Here is a 21,699-nt window from a genome sequence, read left to right as displayed (position 1 = left end):
TCCACTCTAATTCATCCCAAAGCTGTTCTATCGGGTTGAGGTCAGGACTCTGTGCAGGCCAGTCAAGTTCCTCCACACCAAACTCGCTCATCCATGTCTTTATGGAGCGACGCTTTGTGAACTGGTGAGCAGTCATGTTGGAACAGGAAGGGGCCGTCCCCAAACGGTTCCCATAAAGTTGGGAGCATGAAATTGTCCAAAATGTCTTGGTAAGCTGAAGCACTAAGAGTTCCTTTAACTCATGCCATGAAGCTCTCTATGCATTGTTCTTGAGCTAATCTGAAGGCCATATGAAGTTTGGAGGTCTGTAGCTATTGACTATTTGCAGAAATCTGTAGCTATTTGCAGAAAGTTGGCGACTTCTGCGCACTGTGACCCTCAGCATGCGCTGACCCCGCTCTGTGATTTTACGTGGCCTACCACTTCCTGGCTGAGTTGCTGTTGTTCCCAATTGCTTCACTTTGTTATAATCCCACTAACAGTTGAGCGTTGAATATTTAGTAGTGAGGAAATTTCACGAATGGACTTATTGCACAGGTGGCAACCTATCACTGTACCCATGGGCGTAGATTACGCGGGGGACGGGGGGGACGTGTCCCCCGCACTTTTAATAAATCGTACATTCGTCCCCCGCACTTTACCGAGTCTCGCCGGTCCAAGTCGACCCGCTCCGTGGGGGATTCGAACCGGCGTCTAGCTGACCACTCTTACTGGCCTACGTCTGTTACACGGGCCAGTCTGTTTACGTAGAAGCCAATGTGAATAAATCTTGATTTAAATTCAAAGACACAAAATAAAATATACATGACCTGTCATTTTATTCGTATCCAAAAACAAGGCGATCTGAACACCAAGGAGTGCTAACACTCTCGTGCAACACTAATTCTCAAAGCCGGAGGGCGATCTCTCACAAAACATCCAAAACGGATTAGTAGAAATAATCACATTCCAAAGGCATTCACAGCACTGAACCAGCACAGCAGCTAGACCATAATTACGACTGATGAAACGCGACGACAAACACATGATTTCGACAATATATGGTTCATGTGTGTTTTCAAGCCATCTCAATGTATTTATTGACAATAAAGTATATGAATAATGCAGTGCTAACTGACATCCTTTTTAGTGTTTATTATCTTTGCTCACCAAGGCTGCATTTATTCTATAAAACAGCTGTTTACTATGTGAATATATAGTAAACGTGTAATTTATTCCTGTGATCAAAGCTGAATTTTCAGCATCATTACACCAGTCTTCGGTGTCACATGATCCTTCAAAAATCATTATAATATGAGGATTTGCTGCTCAAGAAACATTTATGATTATTATCAATGTTGAAAACAGTTGTGCTGCTTAAAAATGTTGTGGAAACCATGATGCATTTTATTTTTCAGGATTCTTTGATGAATAGAAAGTTAAATGAACAGCATTTATTTGCATTAAATAAAGCACTTATTAAATTAAAATCTTTATTTATATTATAAATGTCACTTGTGATCAATTTAATGCATGTTAATGAATAAAAGTATTAATCTCTCTCTTTTTTAATCTTGCCACAAACGTTTGAATAGTATCATGGTTTCCACAAAAAATGAAGCAGCACAACTGTTTTCATCATTGATAATAATCATAAATGTTTCTTGAGCAGCAAATCAGCATATTAGAATGATTTCTGAAGGATCATGTGACACTGAAGACTGGAGTAATGATGCTGAAAATTCAGCTTTGATCACATATTCACATAGTTAACAGCTGCTTTACATTGGCATAATATTTCACTGTATTACTTTTTGGCATAAAATATAGGGGAAAATATTATACATATTAGTGGTTATTGTTCAGCAGTGTATTTGATATCTTACTGAATTAAAAGCAAGAGATCAATTAAATCTGTCAATTAGACAGAGGTCAGAAAAAAACAGGTATTATACCTGACATTTCTGTCCCCCTCACTTCTGAAAAGACGGCTACGCCCCTGACTGTACCACGCTTGAGTTCACTGAGCTCCAGAGAGCGACACATTCTTTCACAAATGTTTGTAGAAGCATCTACATGCCTAGGTTCTTTGTTTTTATACACATGTGGCCATGGAAGTGATTGGAACACCTGAATTCAATGATTTGGAGGGGTGTCCCAATACTTTTGGCAATATAGTGTATATATTTATATATATATATATATATATAGGATTAGTGAAGGTGCTTTTTTTTACCAAGCACATTTTCCCCCTATTTTTGATATACATTCTAAAAAATGCTGGGTTAAAAATAACCCAAGTTGGGTTGAAAATGGACTACCCCAGCGATTGGGTTGTTTTAAGCAAACATTTAACCCAACCGCTGGGTTAAAACAACCCAATTGCTGGGTTAGACCATTTTCAACCCAACTTGGGTTATTATTTTGTTATTAAAAAAAAAAAAAAAAAAAAAATCACACAGTGTAAAAACGACTTCGGAGTCATTAAAATAACCATGTAAAATATGACATGCATGCAATTGTGCCAAAAAAAATGTCACAGGCAGTTTCAGAAATTTGCTTGCAACCAGGTCTAACCGAATGCAAATGTGTTAGTTCTGTCTGTTAAGTCCTGATTTGTTGTGATTAATAAAAGCATGAAAAACTTGCACAGTACCTGTACTGGTATTGAAGTAAATTGATGGAGTTTGACGGCCACGAGACAGACCATAAAACACTATGTCATAGACCGTAGAGTCCACAAGACCCATGACGGTAACATTCCTCTCTGCGCCTGATAGCCTGAGCTCTACAACATCATACAGCTGCTCGCGGTCAGTGATACGAGCAGCAAAGCCATCGAAGTGGCCTGACAATGTGCTCCAGGACAGCGCCAAGCTATTCGGGAGTGTTTCAGACACCACAATGGGGCCCAATGTAGGCTTAGGCTCTGAATAAAAGAAAGTATTGGGTACTGTTACGAAACTGGAGGTTTAATACAGTAGGAATATTCTGGGTTATTTGCCTTAATGTCTATGATAAGCATCTGTGGTCTGCAGTCAATTGCTACAGATAATAATTACGACTCGGCCCTCAGTTTGAAACATGCCACAGAAAATGCATAGGCTTTTTTGGGATGTAAAGTTATCATTCAGTGGGACTAACTAATTTTTCCACTTTGAGGACAAACTAATTAGTAGGTTTGCTAGAATAATGGCATCAACTCACTGATAGAAACTCAAGTGTTTCACTTTAAATGCTTAGTAGTAAGTAAACTAGGCATTTTTTCAGACCAGATTTTATCCCACAATTCAAAAAACTATGAAGTGAGTGGACAAAACTAGTGCAAACACAAGGTTGAGAGGCAAATCTTTCCAGTCCTTTTTACACTAGTCCTGCTAATCAACAACATGCCATAGACATTACCTTGCAAACAACCAGGAATACTACTTTAACTCATGCTCTCATGTACTTTGTGCCAAACTATGAAGCTAATTTCCACCAAAGAATTAAATAAATGTAATGTTGTTGTTTTTTATCTGCACAATTCTGACATTATTTCTCATCATTCTGAGCAATTTTGAGAATATTTCTCAGGACAGAGAAATATATACCTCACAATTCTGACTATCCCTTACAAAAAAGAAATATATACTTCAAGGTCATTTTATTAAGTTCAAGCTTATTTTTAAAGGTGCCATATAATGGAAAACTGTATTTACCTTGGTATAGTTGAATAATAAGAGTTCTGTACATGGAACTGACATACCATGAGCCTCAAACACCATAGTTTCCTCCTTCATATCATATGTGACCAGTCACGGAGAGTAGGGACACAAGTCGGTTCTGGGGCATTTTGAGTTATTTACAGATTCTGAAAGTGTAGTCTCCAAGCTTTCCAGTGATGTGTAACACATGGAAATCTGATAATATTTGGAGAAGTTGTGGCCATTTGAAAGTAGGCACTCAAAAAAGCTTAACAGGGAGAAATTTGCCTCTAAAGATTTTGTTCTCACCTGCTGGGAGTGACAATAGGGCTCATTTACATCTCATTTAGATAAGCCATACCCCTGTAAAGCTGCATGGTTACAATCGGACCGCATACTATTAATAATAAAGGATAATGTGCATTGTAAAGGTCAGTAATTTATCTTTTTTGACTAAAAATGATTTAGAGGCTGAAATATGTGAGTTTTATCTTTTTATAAAACCTTTTTATTTGTTATTTGCTGGTTTTCTACATAAAACTTGGTGAATTGATTTCATTGTGTAGCATTGGGACTTTTTAACAGGATTCTGTGATAGCCGTCATGATCAACTATGATAAACTAAAATCAACTATAATTATGTGTTTTTATAGTATAATATGCAAAGTACAATTTTCTATAAGAAAAAAAAATTCTCTGATTCTGTTCTTTTCTCTGACAGTTAAGGGTAACATAGGCCTACAAAGGCTCTTTTGGGTCTAAAACAGTTTGGATAGTTGTTAATACAGCGTTCCCACAGCTTGGTTAACTTCAAATTCAAGAACCTTTCAAGGACTTTACTTTTGGACAGAGGTCTGATATTCTATTTGTCATATTTCTGTTTTGCATTAAACTGAAGAATATTCGGTACATCCTATACTGTATTCTAAAATGATCTGATATTAACTTTTGCATGGATTTTATTGAAAAGAGCTTAGGCTCATGTAACCAGTCTATTTTTGCAATATTTCACGGTGTGTCTGAAACGCTGAGGTAGCGTAGTGGTTTTGTGCGCGCATGAACATCATGGCAATGTACAACACAAAGTACCGCGGGAAACACTTAATGTAATGCATAAATGCAAGTAACAAACGTAAATCAAGCATAGTCCACGAAGTGTTGGCGAAATAACACATTATCGGACTGGAGAGAATAATATGGAATTTATTGAATTCACTGAGCCACGCTTCCCTTAGAGGGCGGGACAATAACAAAAGAGAAACACGCCTCTGCTGCAAGATAGAATCTCCTAAAAACAAGCCGATTTCAACCTCAAAGTGTATGCTTTTAAATATACCAATACTGCTTTCTCAAACACGGAGAGGCTTCTTCATGATCTCAACTAACAGATTCGGCAAAAAAGCGAAAATCACCAATTTTGAAAAAAAAAAAACGCTTCATTCTCATTTTGCTCGAAACTTGTGCTGCCGACTTGTGTCCCTACTTTCCGTGACTGGTCACATATGTAAATCTTGTGAGTGCAAAAGACCACTGAAAAATAGGCAAATCCCAACATAACACCGACTGTGACGTAACAGTCGGGATCATTAATATTTATGCCCCCAAAATTTGCATATACCAGCCCATGTTCAAGGCCAGGTAGTATAGTAGACCTGCAGGGCCGAATCATCAGAAGTTCTGCAGGTATTGTGAAGATGAGGACAATATAGTGAAAATGGCAGATCAAGGATATAAATGTTATGTTCCAGGCTGTGCAGGGGATTTGAGCACTTTTCAAACCCTTCCCAAAGGCACAAAACAGGCATGGTTGATGTTTATCTAGCCTATAGCATGATACCGCACCAATTTAATTCAAAGTTGTTTGTTTGCTCTGTTGTGTTAATTGCGTTAACGAAAATATGATGACAAATGTTTGTTGACGACCTTTTTTTTCCATGACTAAGACAAGACGAGATGACATAAACGTCCTTAAACGATTATTGTGGCTATATAAACATGCAATATCGTTGACGAGAAAAGACTAGACTAAAATGAAAACCAAGACCAAAATCACTCTTTGTTTTTGTCGGCGGGGAAAAGAGAAGCGTTCGTGCTTGCGGTTGCCAGATTACAATAACTAAAATCCCCCAATCAGAGCTTTTCTGCTAAAAGAACACGTATTTTATTGTATGTTCATACAATGTGCAATCTGGCAACCATGTGCACTCTCTCTCTCGCACGCGGATGATCTGAAAACAGCAATAGACAGTAAACTGCATTTCAGCAATCTCCATTTGAGATTTTTTTTGCTTAAAGTGTCCTTCAGGTGATCTGTGTTCTGTCACGACTCACGAGCCGCTTGTGCTGTTTGCTGAATAGCTGCACTTGTTTGAGCTGCTGAAATGAGCCAATCAGAGCAGAGCTCAACATTATTATTCATGACCCTTCCAGATAAGGTAATAACAGCCCATTTCATTCTAGGGACAAATCCTAGGGTTGCAAATGGACATGTAAAACCGTATCTGGAGTATGTTTGCCCTTACCTAAGCCACATGCCTTCTATGCAGATATCAAAGAACAATTTAAAATATTGTATCAATGCATTCTATGGCACCTTTAAGTATGATTTATGCAGGGGAGCGCGGGGCACACGGGGTTAGTTGTAACACACATGGTTTAACACTTTCCACACATGCCAGGATGACGGAACTTAGTGTATTTACTAGTTGCCATGTCAACATTATTTCGAGAAAAAATAGCACCAAAATTATAAAAATCTTTGGAAGATATCACTGAACATTTATTTAACCATAGCTAAAGTAAATTTCTTACTTATGTTTATTTTTCATCTCTGTTTTTTGTGTTTATTTAAAACAAGACAAATCTGATATCATTTTAATCTTCTATCTGTTATTTAACAGTTGAGATGGTTCTTTAATGCTGATCTAACAGCAGAAGACACGAGCCGCGGTTTGAATCCTATTTGCGCAGGTGTGGTGTGTTGAAACACTGCGTTACGATGAGCCCCTATTAGAAATATGCTATTATATTCTATACTTTTATGAATTATTTTAAGAAACCATGAGAAAAGGGTGAATTAAGACTGAGAGTCAATGTTCAGAAATGATTAATTATGTTTTGAACTATGCTGTATAGCTGTATTTAGCGATGTGTTTGTTGTCAAACTCAAAAATGTGTATATTTTTAATTATTAAAAAATGCCATTATTTTATTTTAAAAAGTTAATAATTTTATTTTATTGACAAAACATTTTAGTTTGTCTTGTATATTTTTTTTATTACAGCAGGTAACATTTTAAGTTGTCATTTGGTCATGTTTCAATGTACCCCACCTATGGGGCATGTTGTCACATTTCACTTCCATTCTTTCGGGGTAAATCAAGAAAAAAGTATACACTGTATTAATGAAACAAAACCACATAATTGTAATGAATTTAAACAAACTGAGACAGTCAAAAAGAGTTTGGTTGTGCCCCGCTCTCCCCTAGTAAGTTTACTAATATCAATGTACTATAATTTAATGTACTACGTACTATACTTGTAAGTGTACTGTCTCAATACTACTTGGGACTAAATTGGCTCACTTTTTAGTGTATAAAAGTTTTACTTATAAATACTTTTAAGTATACCTTAAGTGTAACAGTAGTAAACTGAGTACACAACTAGTTTACAAAGTTTACTAGTATTATTTTTGCACTTTAAGTATGCTACTATGAACCCATCTAGGTTTAATGTGGTTAAGTTTCATAAAAAAGCAACATTTTAAACAAAAAGCTCAGAAGGTTTTATATGTGCAAAAAGAAAAATGAGAAAGTAAAAAATGAGAAAACAGAAAGTCCAAATTGCAAGATATAAGATTTAATAATAATAGTCAGAATTGTGAGATAAACAATTGCAATGACCTTTTTATTGATTTATTTTGTGGCAGGCTTACATAGCCTAGCAAACCAATTCTTCATAACTATGTTTAAAGCATGTATTCTGAGAACTCAAAGCATGCGCTGCTGTACCTGTGGTGACTACAGTTGTCAGGGCAGCTGTGTTGGCGCCACCAGAAGTGGCATACAGCTTGATCTGATATCGCGTGTCTCCTCTGAGGCCGGTCAGCACCGTGGAGCGGGCACCTGCGGGCAAGGTGCGCCCCGTCGCCTGCGTGGGCAAAGCAGACTCTCTCACCTCGACTATAAAATTATCAAACGCCTTCTCTCCCGTCCGCCAGGAGAGCGACACTGTGTCTGAGGTAATGTTTGAAACAACTAGCCCAGACAAGTCAGGCTCTGCCGCTACAGGGGGAAAAAGCCAGCCATGATGTTTTGTTTAGTGTCTCTTTCTCTGCAGCCAATAGCTTTAGAGATGCTAACTGTCCACCTCACAGCCTTGGTTAAAGAGATAGTTCAGACAAAATTCCTTTACTCATTCTCATTTCGCTTCAAATCTGTACGCTTGCTTTCTTCCGTGGAAGACAAAAGGAGATATTTTGAAGAAATTTGGTCGTTTTGCAAAGTGCTTTAGGACTTTAGCTATAGTCTCAGCCTTCAGACACGTCACGTGCACATTTTTCTGTTTTCTAACTTGCCGATTTAGGAGAAACTCTTAAAAATAATGTCCATGTCAATCCTAATTTTAGGACTCCTACATTTTTGCTCTAATAGTATTTCACAAAGCGTTTTAGCACTAAAACTAGCTCCTCAATCCATGAAACACTAGGAGTAGTCAAGAGGACTTCTAAGCCACTAAGACCAAATCACTAAACAATCCCAATGGCTGTTGCCGCAATTTGCCCAAAGACACTATACAACATACATATATATTTACATTAGGGATGCAACAATACAGTTAGTCCACGGTTCAATACATACCTCGGTTTTTATAACCACGGTTTTCGGTTCGGTTCGTTTTTTTGCTATTCTATTCTTAGGCGACAGGAACAGCAAGAGGTTAAGGAGAAAAATACTATTTTTTATTGCAATACTCTTTATTTATTTTACTTAAAAGAATTGAAAACCATCCTTAAACTTTAAACTTTACTTAAAAAAAAAAACCTTGTACACATTCCTATGTATTGGATAATATAAAATAAATATATATATAAAGATTTACACTGGCAGCTCAGAGCTGTACAGCAGCATTTAAGTATGAAATTGAATGAATAAATGTAAAAATAAAACACTACATAGACTTCACTATAAAATATACACTGATTCTTATTAAAGCTACTGTATTAGTTTTTCAGTCAAGAGCAGTGAGTGATTTTCTCTTTGTCTTTTGTTGTTGTATTAACATTAAAGGGATAGTTCGTTCAAAAATGAAAATTCTGTCATCGAGAAATTAATACAGGTTTGGAACAATATTAGAGTGAGTAAATAATGACATAATTTTAGAGGTGAACTGTCCCTTTAAGGACAGCGTGTTCACTACTGCACTGCTGTCAATTTAAGACCTGCGTGCATCTAATATACAGACACACGCGATTTTACTTTCACTTTAGACATAACCGACTGTGTTTATGTTAACCTTGTGTGTATTTGACAGTATTAGCGCAGTAAGACGACTACTTAGTTCAGTAATCAAGTGTTTGACAAGTGTTTAGTGCGCGCGCTCGGAAAAGCGCATGTTAAAACCGCGCACGCGAATGAACCGGCAAGGCTTTAAAACACATGCAAATAATGAACTTTGGTGATTGTGAATATCTATAGTGTTCCGTGAGTATAACTCTACCACTAACGTGTGATGTGAATGTATGTCGCGTTGTTCAGTATTGAGATGGAGGAAAATGATAGAATTTGCGGAAAAATAATTAATTCAATGCAAAACCGAAAAACCGCAATTCACAAGCGCGTATTGAACCATGAATGCCGTACCGAACGGTTCAATATTATATTGAGAATTGTGGCATCCCTAATTTACATATATATACAGTATGTCAGATTACCTGTGGCAGTTGTTTTTATAAGTTCATACTTACAAATGATCGAATAGAGTAAAAAATATAAGCATTTTAGGCGCACTGTCCGAGGAGCTCGAGGGCTCCGAGCTTGGAATTTAGCCCAAACCCGGAGTTCTGCCCCGCATTGCATACCGTGAGTGAGGATCAGGGTGACGGAGGGATGTAGAAAACTGTCGAGGTAACCAGGTGAGTCGGCTCTCAGCTGTATATATACCTCCTCTTAGAGCCCTGCACTTCTGCCTGAGCCCGAAGGGCCCCGACTTTTTTATGCCCCAGGGCCGGGCTTCGGGCCAATTTTCACGTCATACCTCAAACACGGGCCGGGCTTTGGGCCTTTTTTAGGCTTCTCCTTCGTTTTATATTTTAGACATTCATTAATTAAAAGAAACAATGACATGTGCTGCGCTGGTGGAAACAACATGAGATCATGATATCGCGAGTCCGCAACTGTCAAGACTTGCTCGCACAGTGTTTCGAGTACGGCGCAATGCAACACGCATCGCCGCAAATGAGTAAAACAAGCCAACACGCAAACGGCCGCAAGTGAAACTGAAGTCTTAGATGCTCAAAAACACAATCATCTTCATTAAAACTAATGAGACTAAATGATCTCACCAGTGCTTAGGTCGCTCGTTCTCATATTGCGGTCTTTGATCTTGAAATGAGATGATGAATCAAAAGCAGCTCATATCTGTTGCTTTCGTTGACGTGAACTCCGTTTAATGTGCATATAGCGCGGGAATTGAAGATAGGATTTATATTCATTTTGCGGAGAGGTGTAAGGTAAGACAACCTGCAGGTTTTTTTGTATTATTATTTGTTTAGATTGTGTAGCCCGTTTCGTTTGCGAGCAGCATCAGCCTGCCTCAGCTTGTCAAAAATGCGTTTTTACTGTGGTGGTGATATAGGCTAAATGTTTAAACTAACATTGTGATGCTTGAAGTGTTTTATATCTATGGATTTTATTATAAGCAACAAGACAAGTCAAGTGTTGATTTGAGAGGCTAGGGCTAGGGCCTCAGCGTCTCAGGCCAGGGCCGGGCTAGGGCCTAGATTTGAGGGCCTCTACCTCCTCTATACTGATAGACAGTTTAAACGTCCTCCTCACAAACTTTGTTTATAAAACTTTGTTTATTTTCTGCAATCTCTCGAGATGCAGACATGTAAGAGGCTGACAATTAGCTGAACCTATAATTAGTGACACTTGTTTAAAACTTTTTAAAATCTTTATTTGGATATGGAAACATTTTTATTTTAAAGATTTTATTTGAATATAGCATGAAACCTTGTTCAACAAAATATTTCTATAATTAAATCACTGACAGATCCCTCCCCTATCAGCCAATCACTGTGGTCATAGTTAGGAAGCGTGATGACCTCATCCATAGCAACAAGGTCAACCTGCCCTTACTCTTAGCTTAAGACTCTCTCTATTCCTTAGTAAAAGTTGCTCTCAGCAGCTTTGTGAATAGGTTTTAAGAGAAAACTCATAATTAAGAACTTTTACTGCCATTTAGGAGAATTCTTTGTGGTAAGATAAAATGTTTCGTGAATACGGCCGCAGGAGTTTTGAAGTCGTCATCTGATTGGTTGAATTCTACAGGATATCCACAAGACGTGTGTGTTGCGTTCTTTAACGGTCCGCCTGGAAACAAATGCCACAATTTCCACTCCAAACTCCCTCGTGGAAGAAGAATCCTGTTGTGTTTATAACTCTACAACTCTAGACCCTACTCTGAAATAGGAGCTAAATTAGTTCCCTCAAAAGGAGTTCCTAGAACTAAAATTGTTCCTAGTTCCTGTGGGGCAAACGCGTCAAAATCCAGGTACTTCCGCCAATAGCTTTAGGAACTATGAAAAGGTTCCTCCGGTGCGAAAGCCCCTTAGGTACTAGACATGCTTGCCATGAAGGGGTTGAATCATTTTGAGACTGCATAAGTCATTAAAAGTGGCATTTTCAGTTGAATTTGGGGAAACCACTTGAATCATTTGTTGTGTTGAGCTATTTCAATGACTTTTGTTTGATTTGTTGATTGCAAACAGATGAAAGTCTACATTTTGCCAATAAACCTGATTTGCACTGGGGGTTGAATACATTTGATTACAACTGTATTTTTGTTAGCTGGAAAAGTACAACTTGTGCACTATATTCTATGTCTTTCGAAGTCAAACAGCAGCTTTGTGTGAGTAACAGACTAAAAAAGGGGGCATTTACACAACACCATTTTCAACTAAATATGGAAAACTTTTTATGCGTTTTGGACGTTCATTTACACGACAAAGGCGTTTCGGGGGGCTTTTGAAAACTGGTTTCAAAGTGCAAATTTTAAAAACGATACTGTTATCGCCACAAAAAACGTGAATTCGTAAAAACCGTGACGTCATGCGTATTACACGTTCAGTCTATAAACGCGAAGTGTTTCTTTACAAAGTAACATCGTCATCTACTGGCCTGGCAGCAGAATACAGCAATTTTTGAGGATCCGTGTGAACGGGAATTGTTTTGACAACGTTGTCATCTGTACGCGAAAACTTCTGTTTTCATGTAAACGCACTCTTAATGTAGTCACATACGTGCTTGCATACAGTATTTGATGCAAGTCGAAGGGGCACCAGATTCAGATTTCCACGAGCACAGGCAGATGCTAAAACTTTCGGTGATTTACATCTTCATGTTTGCATGATACTCATACAAAGTTAGCATCACATGACTTCAGAAGACTGGAGACATATGCACCACATTTAGAGAGATCTTCAACATATGAAGAAGAATAAAAAACATACAGGTTCGGAATGACATGAGTAAATAAATGTGAACTTTTTGGGTGAACTACTCCTTTCAGGCCTGATTTATAATTTCCAATATGAACAGACGGGGGAAAACAGCAAGGAAAAGAGAATTCCAGTTACCTGTGGAGGCGACAGCACTGACGGAGTCTGTTCTCCTTCCCTTCATAACTCCAGTGAGGTAAGCTATATAGTCAGTAGTCGGCCGTAGCCCAGTGATTTCATACGACTGTGTACTGTGTGTTAGGTTATATTCAACTGGCTCCCGGTGCCAGCTAGAGTCTATAATCTCCAGGATAAACCTCTCAATATCTCCTCTCGTGTCATTCCATGAAATGGAGAAGCTCTCTGATGTAATATTAGACACATACAGATTGCCAACCACTGGAGCGCTTTCTAAAGGGAGAAACGGTTATTGGAACAGAAGTAATGTATAGTTGCACTTACTGTACAACAAGGCCGTAACCATGTCTTGAATATTGGGCGAGGGAGTCTTTTTATTTAAAGGAATTAAACAAGGATTAAAAGGGATTTAAGGGAATAAAGAAAAAGACATAAAAACGGTAAAAGAAGTTAGGTCTGTACCGAGCCCCAACAGGGACCCGTGCATGCTCGCGAGAAAATAAAGCATTTTTTTTGTGGGTTCAAATTTCCGTTTCATGTATACTATCTATAACATATTTCCTTTGTGTGTCACTGACATTTTACTATGAATGAACAAAGGTCTAAACCACGCCGTGAAATGGGCTGATGGCACAATACGGCTGTGTGCATTGTCCTATTTGCCAAGTTCAAGGGTGCATAAAAAAAGGCTGATATAGTAAAACGTGCTCATATTAAGGCCTTATGCACTTTAACGAATTTAACCCAGAAACCGTGCCACGAAATATGCTTATTGTAATATGCATAAATTAAATGGGGGGGGGGGGGTCCTTGTCTATGTTACGTCCTTGCTGTACAATATGCATGATTTGCATGTATCATTTTACCCGAGGAACTTCTGACAGATTAATTGTGGAAATGATTTGCTATTTTCTGTAAGAACTAGCATGAGTTGTTATAGCCTAAATACTGACTAGTGTTATTTGTGCTTGCCGGATTAGGCCTGTTTTACACATCCCACGTCTGCAGCATGCAAACAGCGCATATTTATTTTTGCATGCACACAGGTTACAGCTTTCATTAAGATTTTGTGGCAAATTAATAATAAGCCAATGAATAAATAAATAAAATGTATTCAAATAATATTTTTTTCATCAATTGTTTGCTTACACAACTGCAGGTGCGTGATGTTAAACAGGCCCCGCTATGAAAGTAGCTGGGCAGAATATAAAAGCAGAACAAATATTTTTTCAAAAAGAAAAATGAAAATGAAAACACTCCAAGAATGCATGTTTAGATATGAATAAAACTGAGGTTATTGTGTTGTGTTTGTTCACTGTAGTGTCAAAACAGGTTAACAAGAATATTGCGTTAGTGCATATGAAGCAATCAAAACAAAATATGTTTAAAGATGGATTTCTACTCCAAATTATTCCCATGCCAATCTCTGATTGTTCCCAATCCAAACAATTCTCAGATGGTGCCCAGAAAGTAGTATGTTTGAATATCACAGCGGTATTTCCTGTGAACGGTTAAAAACATATAAATATGAAGAGTTAAACAAATTAGTAAACATGTTAGAAGAAACAAAATGTAAGAAGATGGATGAGCGGCATCTAAATTATTTTGAATTTTATAACAGTGATGGCCAGTATCTTTTTTGGTTTATGTAAGGCTACTTAAATTATTTCAAGAAATATATTTAATAAAAATATTTTTATAATTTATTAAACGTATTATTTAATATTGTTTGTTAAATCATACTGTGTTCCTTGTATCACACCAAAGCACTTAATTAAAAAACATTTAAAGTATTATTTAATATTGTTTGTTAAATCGCATTTAGGAAATAAAATAAAAAACACACTGCTAAAATGTTAAATGGCCATTAAAGGACAGGGGGTTTGTGATAAAAAGCTAATCATTAATTAAATCATAAACATGTAAAAATTTATTATTTAAAAATAAAAAACAATATAAAACATAGCTAATAAAAAATATGAAATATTTTGTTTGTTTACCTGCAGGTCACATGACATCTAACACATCAGAAAAAAATAAGAATGTGTTGTTAAATTATTTACTTAAAATCTCAGGGTGATTTACATTGAAAAGGGTTCAGTTGATAAAAAAATTGGGAACCATGACATTGAAACACTAAATCCGAACGGGCCACTTATTCAAATGCACGTTTCTTCTATATCAAATCAAAAGGTGTGTGAAACGATGAAGGTATGATGATGAGATCACAATAAAGTCAATGAAATTGTCAATGAATATGTAAGAGGATGAAATATGTTGCAATCACTGCACATCAAAACTCACCACAATGCGGTAAATATATGAGATGGGTGCTGCCATGCATTTGGGGTAGATGGATGAAACGGATGATTTATAATGGTTGACAATGATTACTGCTGAACACAAAGCTTTGATTTCAGTGGACGGAAATTAATGGAAACAAAACATATCCTTTGCCCCAACGCAGTCAACTTCAGGGCAAGAGCGACACAGTGGCTGGAACAGTACAGGTGACAATCAGTTAGCTTTGTTATGATGTCTTTTCACAATCAACAAATTAATGTGGACATTCGAGAGACGCCGTTATGTGTTCATCCTCATGTGTGTCATTCTCATCGGCCACATGCAACTAAGATACTTAGGTTTTGTGAAGAATTAAAAGGAAATGTTAAAGCACAGAAGCACCTGCTTGACACCACAGCTCCCAACTAGAATTAAAAAGGTCAGAAAGAGAGAAAAGATGAAGAAAAAAGGGCGTAATAGATAATAGGCTTCCCATCCCTTGTGAAAAAGAAGTGTGCTTAATTGTATCAAATGTGCATTTCAAACTTTAAAAGTATATTTAAAAAAAGCTGTACTTGCAGATAACATTAATTTTAATAAAGGGCCACTTAGGTGTACTTAAATAAAGTTCATTTTTCACTTTTCACTGTTTCTTAACACACTTAAGACCACTTAAAATGTGCACTTTTTAATAATGTCAAATTAAGTTTTACTTCTTATTTGATATTAAATTTAAAGGTAATACATTTTAAATGTACTATATTAAAGCATCATTACAGATGTTTAATTACATATAATATATTTAAATGATTTATTTTAAAATGTATTTTTACATGACATACAAATTTATTCTGGTAGCATAAATTTTTGTCAGTACATTCTGCATATTTCAAAGACAACAGAAATAATTTTGTAAAAATTACATATAAATATGTACTTAAGTGAGTCAAAAAACACTATTAAAGGGTTAGTTCACCCAAAAATGATCCCATAATTTACTCACCCTCAAGCCATCCTAGGTGTATATGACTTTCTTCTTTCAGCCAAACACAATCAGAGTTATAATAAAAAATATCCTGGCTCTTCCAAGCTTTATAATGGGAGTTCATGACATTTTGAAGCCCAAAAAAAGTGTGTCCATCCATCATAAAAGGAATCCATACGGCTCCAGGGGGTTAATAAAGGGCCTTCTGAAGCCAAGAGATGCATTTTTGTAAGATAAATATCCATATTTATAACTTTATAAACTATAATCACTGGCTTCTGGTAACGGATGTACACAAGTCTAGTTCCGGTGGAAGAGTGACCTCTAACCCGACGCTTGACCTGGGATGTAGGAGTAAGCCTAGGTGAGAGTAGACGCCTTTCGCAATGCTCTCTAGGCCGGGCTCTGAAATCTCCCTCATTGGAACAGACTCAGGAATTTGTTTCACTGGAACAGACTCTGGATTTTCTCTCACTGGAACGAACTCGGGAAATTCTCTCACTGGAACGGACTCGGGAATTTCTCTCACTGGAACGGACACTGAAATTTCTCTCACTGGAACGGACACTGGAATTTCTCTCACTGGAACGAACTCGGGAAATTCTCTCACTGGAACGGACTCGGGAATTTCTCTCACTGAAACGGACACTGGAATTTCTCTCACTGAAACGGACACTGGAATTTCTCTCACTGGAACGGACTCTGGAATTTCTCTCACTGAAACGGACACTGGAATTTCTCTCACTGGAACGGACACGGGAATTTCTCTCACTGGAACGGACTCGGGTATTTCTCTCCCTGGAACGGACTCGGGAATTTCTCTCCCTGGAACGGACTCTGGAATTTCTCTCACTGGAACGGACTCGGGAATTTCTCTCACTGGAACGGACTCTGGAATTTCTCTCACTGAAACGGACACTGGAATTTCTCTCACTGGAACGGACTCGGGTATTTCTCTCACTGGAACGGACTTGGGTATTTCTCTCACTGGAACGGACTCTGGAATTTCTCTCACTGGAACGGACTCAGGAATTTCTCTCACTGGAACGGACTCGGGAATTTCTCTCCCTGGAACGGACTCGGAATTTCTCTCACTGGAACGGACTTTGGACTTTCTCTCAATGGAACGGACTCGGGAATTTCTCTCACTGGAACGGACTCTGGAATTTCTCTCACTGAACGGACTCGGGAATTTCTCTCACTGGAACGGACTCGGGAATTTCTCTCACTGGAACGGACTCAGGAATTTGAATTTCTCTCACTGGAACGGACTCGGGAATTTCTCTCACTGGAACGGACTCGGGAATTTCTCTCACTGGAACGGACACTGAAATTTCTCTCACTGGAACGGACACTGGAATTTCTCTCACTGGAACGGACTCGGGAATTTCTCTCACTGGAACGGACTCTGGAATTTCTCTCACTGAAACGGACACTGGAATTTCTCTCACTGGAACGGACACGGGAATTTCTCTCACTGGAACGGACTCGGGTATTTCTCTCCCTGGAACGGACTCGGGAATTTCTCTCCCTGGAACGGACTCTGGAATTTCTCTCACTGGAACGGACTCGGGAATTTCTCTCACTGGAACGGACTCTGGAATTTCTCTCACTGAAACGGACACTGGAATTTCTCTCACTGGAACGGACTCGGGTATTTCTCTCACTGGAACGGACTTGGGTATTTCTCTCACTGGAACGGACTCTGGAATTTCTCTCACTGGAACGGACTCAGGAATTTCTCTCACTGGAACGGACTCGGGAATTTCTCTCCCTGGAACGGACTCGGAATTTCTCTCACTGGAACGGACTTTGGACTTTCTCTCAATGGAACGGACTCGGGAATTTCTCTCACTGGAACGGACTCTGGAATTTCTCTCACTGAACGGACTCGGGAATTTCTCTCACTGGAACGGACTCGGGAATTTCTCTCACTGGAACGGACTCAGGAATTTGAATTTCTCTCACTGGAACGGACTCGGGAATTTCTCTCACTGGAACGGACTCGGGAATTTCTCTCACTGGAACGGACTCTGGAATTTCCGACGCATGATCTGGGATGTAGGAGTAAGCTTAGGTGAGAGTAGACGCCTTTCGCAATGCTCTCTAGGCCGGGCTCTGAAATCTCCCTCATTGGAACAGATTCGGGAATTTGTTTCACTGGAACGGACTCTGGAATTTCTCTCACTGGAACGGACTCAGGAACATTACTTGCTGCTTCTAGATCCATTTAAGTGGTCTTTTGTTCTGTTTACTGGTTGTATTACTTATTTAATTTCTGAAAAACTATTTCTGTTAGTTTGATTTTGTTGTCATTAGAGACTGCTGCACTTAGATCCAGTTTAATCTCTGTTGCAACAGCAGCCGTGATACTCCAGCTCCTTTGACGTTAAGAATTCTTGTTTTAGATGTCTAATTCATGACTGGTTTTAATTTTTAATTTTGTTTTGCTCTATCCTCTGCTCTTCCGCGTTTGTCAATACGTTGTACGTTGGGTCAGAGGTCATACTTCCACTGGAACTCGACTCGTGTACAGCCGTTACCGGAAGCCAGTGATTATAGTTTATAAAGTTATAAATATGGATATTAGCTTTGCATCAGAATGCCTTTACTAACCCCCTGGAGCCATATGGATTATTTTTATGATGGATGGATGCACTTTTTTGGGCTTCAAATTCTAAGGTACCATTCACTCCCATTATAAAGCTTTGAAGAGCAAGGGTATTGTTTAATACAACTATGATTGTGTTTGGCTGAAAGAAGAAGGTTATACACACCTTGGATGGCTTGAGGGTGAGTAAATTATGGGATAATTTTCATTTTTGGGTGATCTAAACCTTTAAGTTCAACTAATTGAATTTAATATAAATAATATGAAACTATAATACTTTTTCATTTATTTGCAAATAACATGCAATTAAGTGTGTTTTTCCCAAGGGATATCCAGGTAAGCATGGGTACCTGTAGTTGCTTCAGTGTAGGTTGACCCCAGGATCGAGCCCTGATGCACTCCGTATAGCGTAATTGTATAGGATGTGTCAGGGCTGAGCCCAGACATCCATAAACTACGTGCATCACCAGATACCGAAAGGTTCTGTCTTTCTGGACCACCTGCTGAATTTGCCACTTCAATCACAAAACTGTCAAAGGCAGGGCCATCCTCAATGGTCCAGGACACATTGAAACTATCCCAAGATACATCAGACACACTCAGACTGCCAATCTGGGGCTTCTGCTCCTCTGACAGACAAAGAAATCAGACATGAGTTACTGTCACTGAAATTAATTACATTTGCATAATGAAATGAGCTCAACTTGCCAGTGCCACTGGCATAAACGCATTGACAGATACAGATTAAAACAGTTAATAGATGGAATGAGATGATATGAATGCAGACATGAGGCACAGAGATGGTGATCATTCACGTTGAGAAATAATGGTCAGAGTGATCAGATAAAACATAAAAACATTTAGAATTGCTTCATGCCATAATCCCAAGGGATGTTTCTCATGAAAAGCACAGGAACAATTCTGCAAGTGTTTTGTGGCACTAGAGGTAGGATCACTTCTCAGGTATTAGCTCAAATATTTAGTTTGATTGGAAAAAGTGAACTTGAAATAATATTTAATGTTTCGTATACACTACCATTGAAAAGTTTGGGGTCGGTACATTTTTGTAAAATGTTTTCACCAAGGCTGCATTTAATTTATCAAAAATACAGTAAAACAGTACTAAATTTAAAATAATGTTTTGTATTTTAACATATATTAAAAATGTCATTAATTCCTGTGACGCAAAGCTCAATTTTCAGCATCATTACTCCGGTCTTCAGTGTCTGGAGTAATGAGTGGAGTAAATTCAATAATATATATATATATATACACAAATAAAAACAGTAACACTTTACAATAAGGTTTTATTTGTTAATATTATGTATTTAAAACATTAACTAACAATGAGCCATATATTTGTTACATTATTTATTCATCTTTGTTAATAAAATAATAAAAAACTGTTCATGCTTGCTCACAGTGCATTAACTAATGTTAACAAATCCGCTTTTTGATTTTAATAATGTATTAGTAAATGTTGACATTAAAATATTGTTCATTCTTAGTTCATGTTAGCTAAAGTAGCTAAACCAAACAAACTATGACAGTATATCGATGTTAATTAAATTCACCGATGCTGTATAATGCATCCTTGCTGAATAAAAGCATACATTTCTTACATTTATTCTAATATCATAAGCATAATTTCTTTTGAACTTTTAAATGGTAGTGCACAGAACGTCACGTGCACATTTCTGCAGCAGATTCATTACAATAACATTCTGAGGAGACAAGCTAGAATTATCCAAAAGTGTCCGGATTGCATTCATGATAGTTGAGTCCACATAAACCAAAGCCCAGAGCAGTTTTTCAATCAATCGTGTGGTTCCTGGGTGTGAACCCAAATATCTTTTAAACCAGCCAAATAAACCTAACTGTGATGAGCAAAACCACCGTTCTTTCACGCCTGCAGAAATGCTCCCAAGATAAATGACATTTGTAGTATTGTGAATGTTGGCGTTATGGCGGATGACAGATGACACTGATTTCTGAAGCTGATGTCCATGTACCTGTCTTGACGTGAACATTGACTGGTTGAGATTTTTCGCCCTCCTTCATCCCATACAAAGTAATCTCATAATGAATGCCAGCGGTCAGCCCATCAACGTGGACCTGCCTGGCTTCTCCAGATACGTCAATAATGTGGTCTTTAGACTTATTCGACGTTGAGTTCAGCTCAATGATGAAGCTATCGAAGGCTCCTTCTGGAGCTGACCAAGATAGCCTCAAACTATTTCTGCTCACATTTGCGACTCTTAGGTCACTTGGAGGCCCTTGACTTGGGCCCTCAAGTTCATCACCTGAGGCTTCAGCTTTAAAATCTTCTGTTAAAAAAGTGGAGGTAGAGAGTGTTGGCTGAGCCTCCTTATGGAGGCGTGGTAGCGTTGTCGAAACACTTTTTACGGTCAAAGCAACAACATCAGGAGAGGTAGACTTTGGTGCTAGAGGAAAGTATATTCAGTGCATTTAAGATTAAAGACGAGACAGAATTAGAAGTGCTTTTCCTGTGGAAACAAGAGGTTAACAAGTCATTGACTAAGCGCACAATTAAAGGGGTCACGACATGAAAAATCGAATTTGCCTTGATCTTTTGACATATATGAGGTCTTTGTAGCATTAAAACATCCTGCAAGTTTCATAGCTTAAAACGTCCTCCTCATTATAAACAAAGCATTTATTAAGTCAAGCTCCAAAAACGGCTTGTTTTGATATTGCGGGATCTGTGATGTCACACAGGCAAATACCTTTGCATAAGCCCGCCTTCAGAGCAAGATATCGACGAATAGTTATACATCATCGCACCATAGGCCCCGCCCACTGGCGTTCAGTCGCTTAAAGGGGTCATATAATGGTACATGCACTTTTACAAGTTGATTTTACGGAAATGTGTGTTGGCAGTTCCTGTACACAACCATCCTATAATGATAAAAATCCATCCAGTGTTTTTTTTTTATCTCCTTATATGGTTTCCCCTGTCTCGAATCGTGCCGTCTGGCCGTGTGACGTCACACGGTCAGACACCCTTCCCACGATTGTTAATTGACAGCAGCGTTTCAACACAGACCCGCCCTGAGCGAGCTGTCATCAGTCCACCATTGTTGATACGCTGGAGCAGAATGGCGTCTAAGCGATGGTGGTGTTCTGTTCTTGGGTGTAATAACGAACACAGCAGTCATTTTGATGTTCCTAAATCCGAACCGCTGAAGACGCAGTGGCTGAGTTTTGTTTTCAAAGAGAATATTCCCCCCGATCAACGTCAATGCTTTCATGTTTGCGAATCATTTCTCAGCAGACTG

General features: G+C 38.3%; 1 protein-coding gene across 1 annotated transcript in view; it reads right to left on the bottom strand.

Moving 5' to 3' along the window:
* Positions 1-21,699, bottom strand: part of tnca (tenascin Ca) — a gene marked incomplete at its 5' end in the record, with an annotated part of 74,098 nt that overhangs the window by 23,567 nt on the left and 28,832 nt on the right. The window contains 5 exons of the mRNA XM_079815906.1: positions 2,636-2,908; positions 7,675-7,947; positions 12,522-12,794; positions 18,751-19,029; positions 20,413-20,844. Coding sequence (XP_079672032.1) covers positions 2,636-2,908; positions 7,675-7,947; positions 12,522-12,794; positions 18,751-19,029; positions 20,413-20,844 — 1,530 coding nt within the window. The remainder of the gene's footprint in view (positions 1-2,635; positions 2,909-7,674; positions 7,948-12,521; positions 12,795-18,750; positions 19,030-20,412; positions 20,845-21,699) is intronic.

Source organism: Gobio gobio (assembly GCF_949357685.1).
Source record: "Gobio gobio genome assembly, chromosome: 4".
Lineage (NCBI taxonomy): Eukaryota > Metazoa > Chordata > Actinopteri > Cypriniformes > Gobionidae > Gobio > Gobio gobio.
This window is presented reverse-complemented; position numbering and strand designations above follow the sequence as displayed.